The sequence below is a fragment of the Strongyloides ratti genome (genome assembly GCF_001040885.1).
Source record: "Strongyloides ratti genome assembly S_ratti_ED321, chromosome : 2".
NCBI classification, from domain to species: domain Eukaryota; kingdom Metazoa; phylum Nematoda; class Chromadorea; order Rhabditida; family Strongyloididae; genus Strongyloides; species Strongyloides ratti.
The window spans coordinates 13,211,426-13,213,474 of record NC_037308.1 but is presented as its reverse complement, the minus strand read 5'-3'; the positions used below and the strand labels follow the sequence as shown (position 1 = coordinate 13,213,474).

General features: G+C 25.0%; 1 protein-coding gene across 1 annotated transcript; it reads left to right on the top strand.

Annotated features, from left to right (window-relative positions):
* Nucleotides 1–964: 964 nt before the first annotated feature.
* On the top strand, nucleotides 965–2,049 carry SRAE_2000421100 (Tristetraprolin; the record flags this gene model as incomplete). The annotated part of the gene is made up of 3 exons (XM_024643054.1): nucleotides 965–1,103; nucleotides 1,156–1,327; nucleotides 1,383–2,049. The coding sequence occupies 3 exons, from the start codon at nucleotides 965–967 to the stop codon at nucleotides 2,047–2,049; spliced, it is 978 nt and encodes a 325-aa protein (XP_024508763.1).

The following is a 2,049-nucleotide window of genomic DNA, read 5'->3' as shown; positions in this document are numbered from 1 at the left end:
TATATATATATAAAATTTTTGTTTAAATGCTTATCATCTCTCTTTATCCATAGTCTATTTTCTCTTTATATATTATTTATATTCTTTTAAATTTTTATAATAAGCATTCATGAGGTTTTTCTAAAATATCCAGAAGATAATCTTTAAAGATTTTGTCTTTTCATAAAAATCTTTTTTCATTACCCGTCAAAATGGTTTTCTCTCTCTCCTCAACCTAAATTATATATCACTTTTTAGTGATATTATATTGTTACATAATCTCTTTTCTCTCAATACATCATCATCAGCTTCAGTCTTCATCAAAAATTTTTACTGATAAGAGAGATAACTCTCGCCCTCCCCTATTTCTTGTTATATGTGTTTTATATTTATATATATATTTCTTTGAATCTACTACTTCCTCTTCTCATCTATACTTTATAATAATATTATATATATATATATATATATATATATATATATACAACCACGCGAATTTTTAATGTATAATCACATACATACAACCATGTGCATCCCCTACTTCTTGTATCGTTATTATGAACATTCTTGAATGTTAAAAAATTTTTAAAATGAAGTTATTTATATTATTTTTTTTTTATAATTTCAGACACAAACATTAATTACACACTGACGACTTAAGGGATTCTTAAAATTGATCATTTATTTAATCACTCTCTAAGAAGACAGTATATCTTGATTACTTCAAAAGAAATATTCAATTAAAAAAAAAGGAGACTAAAAGTTTATTTTAATTTTTAAAAAATATTTTATAAATATATTTTATTTATATTTATAAATATATTTTAATTTACCTAAATTCAAATATATAATAAAAAAAAAGAAATCTCTTTTTAATTTCAAATAAAAATTGAAGAGAAGTATTGGTATTTGTTATTTTTAAAACTAACATATACATATTATTTCAATTTTATATTACCTATACATATATAAAGAAATCCTAATCATGAATGCACCACAAAATATTTTTTATTCACATTTTGAAGGAAATGGAACAGCTAGTAGTCCTGATTCAGGAACGTTCTCAGTTTTTGATAATTTCCAACAAGCAAGAGATAATGGAAGACTTTTTAATGAAAGACAAAGTATGTTTAAATAAATATTATTTTTATTAAAAAAAAATTATTTTTTTTTTAGAAGTTTCTTTTGAAAGTTCAGTTGCTGGAGGAAATAAAGCTGTAAATGTTAATAATGGAACACAAACTACAACATCATCAAGTAGTAGTACTGTACCTAAAAATCCTAAACTCTACAAAACAGAATTATGTCGTAGTTGGATGGATTCTGGAAGATGTAATTATGGTGAAAGGTAAATTATTTATTTTGTAAATTTTTTTTATTATAAAAATATTTTATAATTTTAGATGTCAATATGCACATGGTGAACATGAAAAAAGACCAATTCCTAGACATCCAAAATATAAGACAGAAGCATGTCAGTCATACCATAAACGTGGATATTGTCCATATGGTCCTAGATGTCATTTTATTCATAATGAAGATAATTTAATAAATACACAAAATGTATCTACTAATAATAATATTTCTCAATTAGATTCACCAAATTTGATGCTTAATCTTGGAAATATGGGAACAACAAATTCATCATCTGTAAATAGAAGTAGCTCTTCAGGAGATAGTCCAGCACCTTCTTCAGCTGAATCAGGATCAGAATCTCCATTAGGATCATACTCACCACCATTAGAACATGAAGATTATTTCCAATCATTCTCAACAAATCATAGTACTCGTAGTAAAAATGTACATGATAATGATTATAATTATGATTGGACTACAATGACACCATTAATAAATGATTTTAATTCTTGGGGACTTGGACCAAATCATCAAATTCAATCAACAAGAGGAATCCATTCTTTTGAATCATTTTCTCTTGGTGTTAATCCATTTACTAATAATGCATTTTCATCTTTTGCAAATACTGATTCAGAATCATCAAATACCTATGGTGGAGTATTTGGAGCAGAAAGACTACCAGTTTTTGAACAATTAGCGAATGCTTCCAATTAA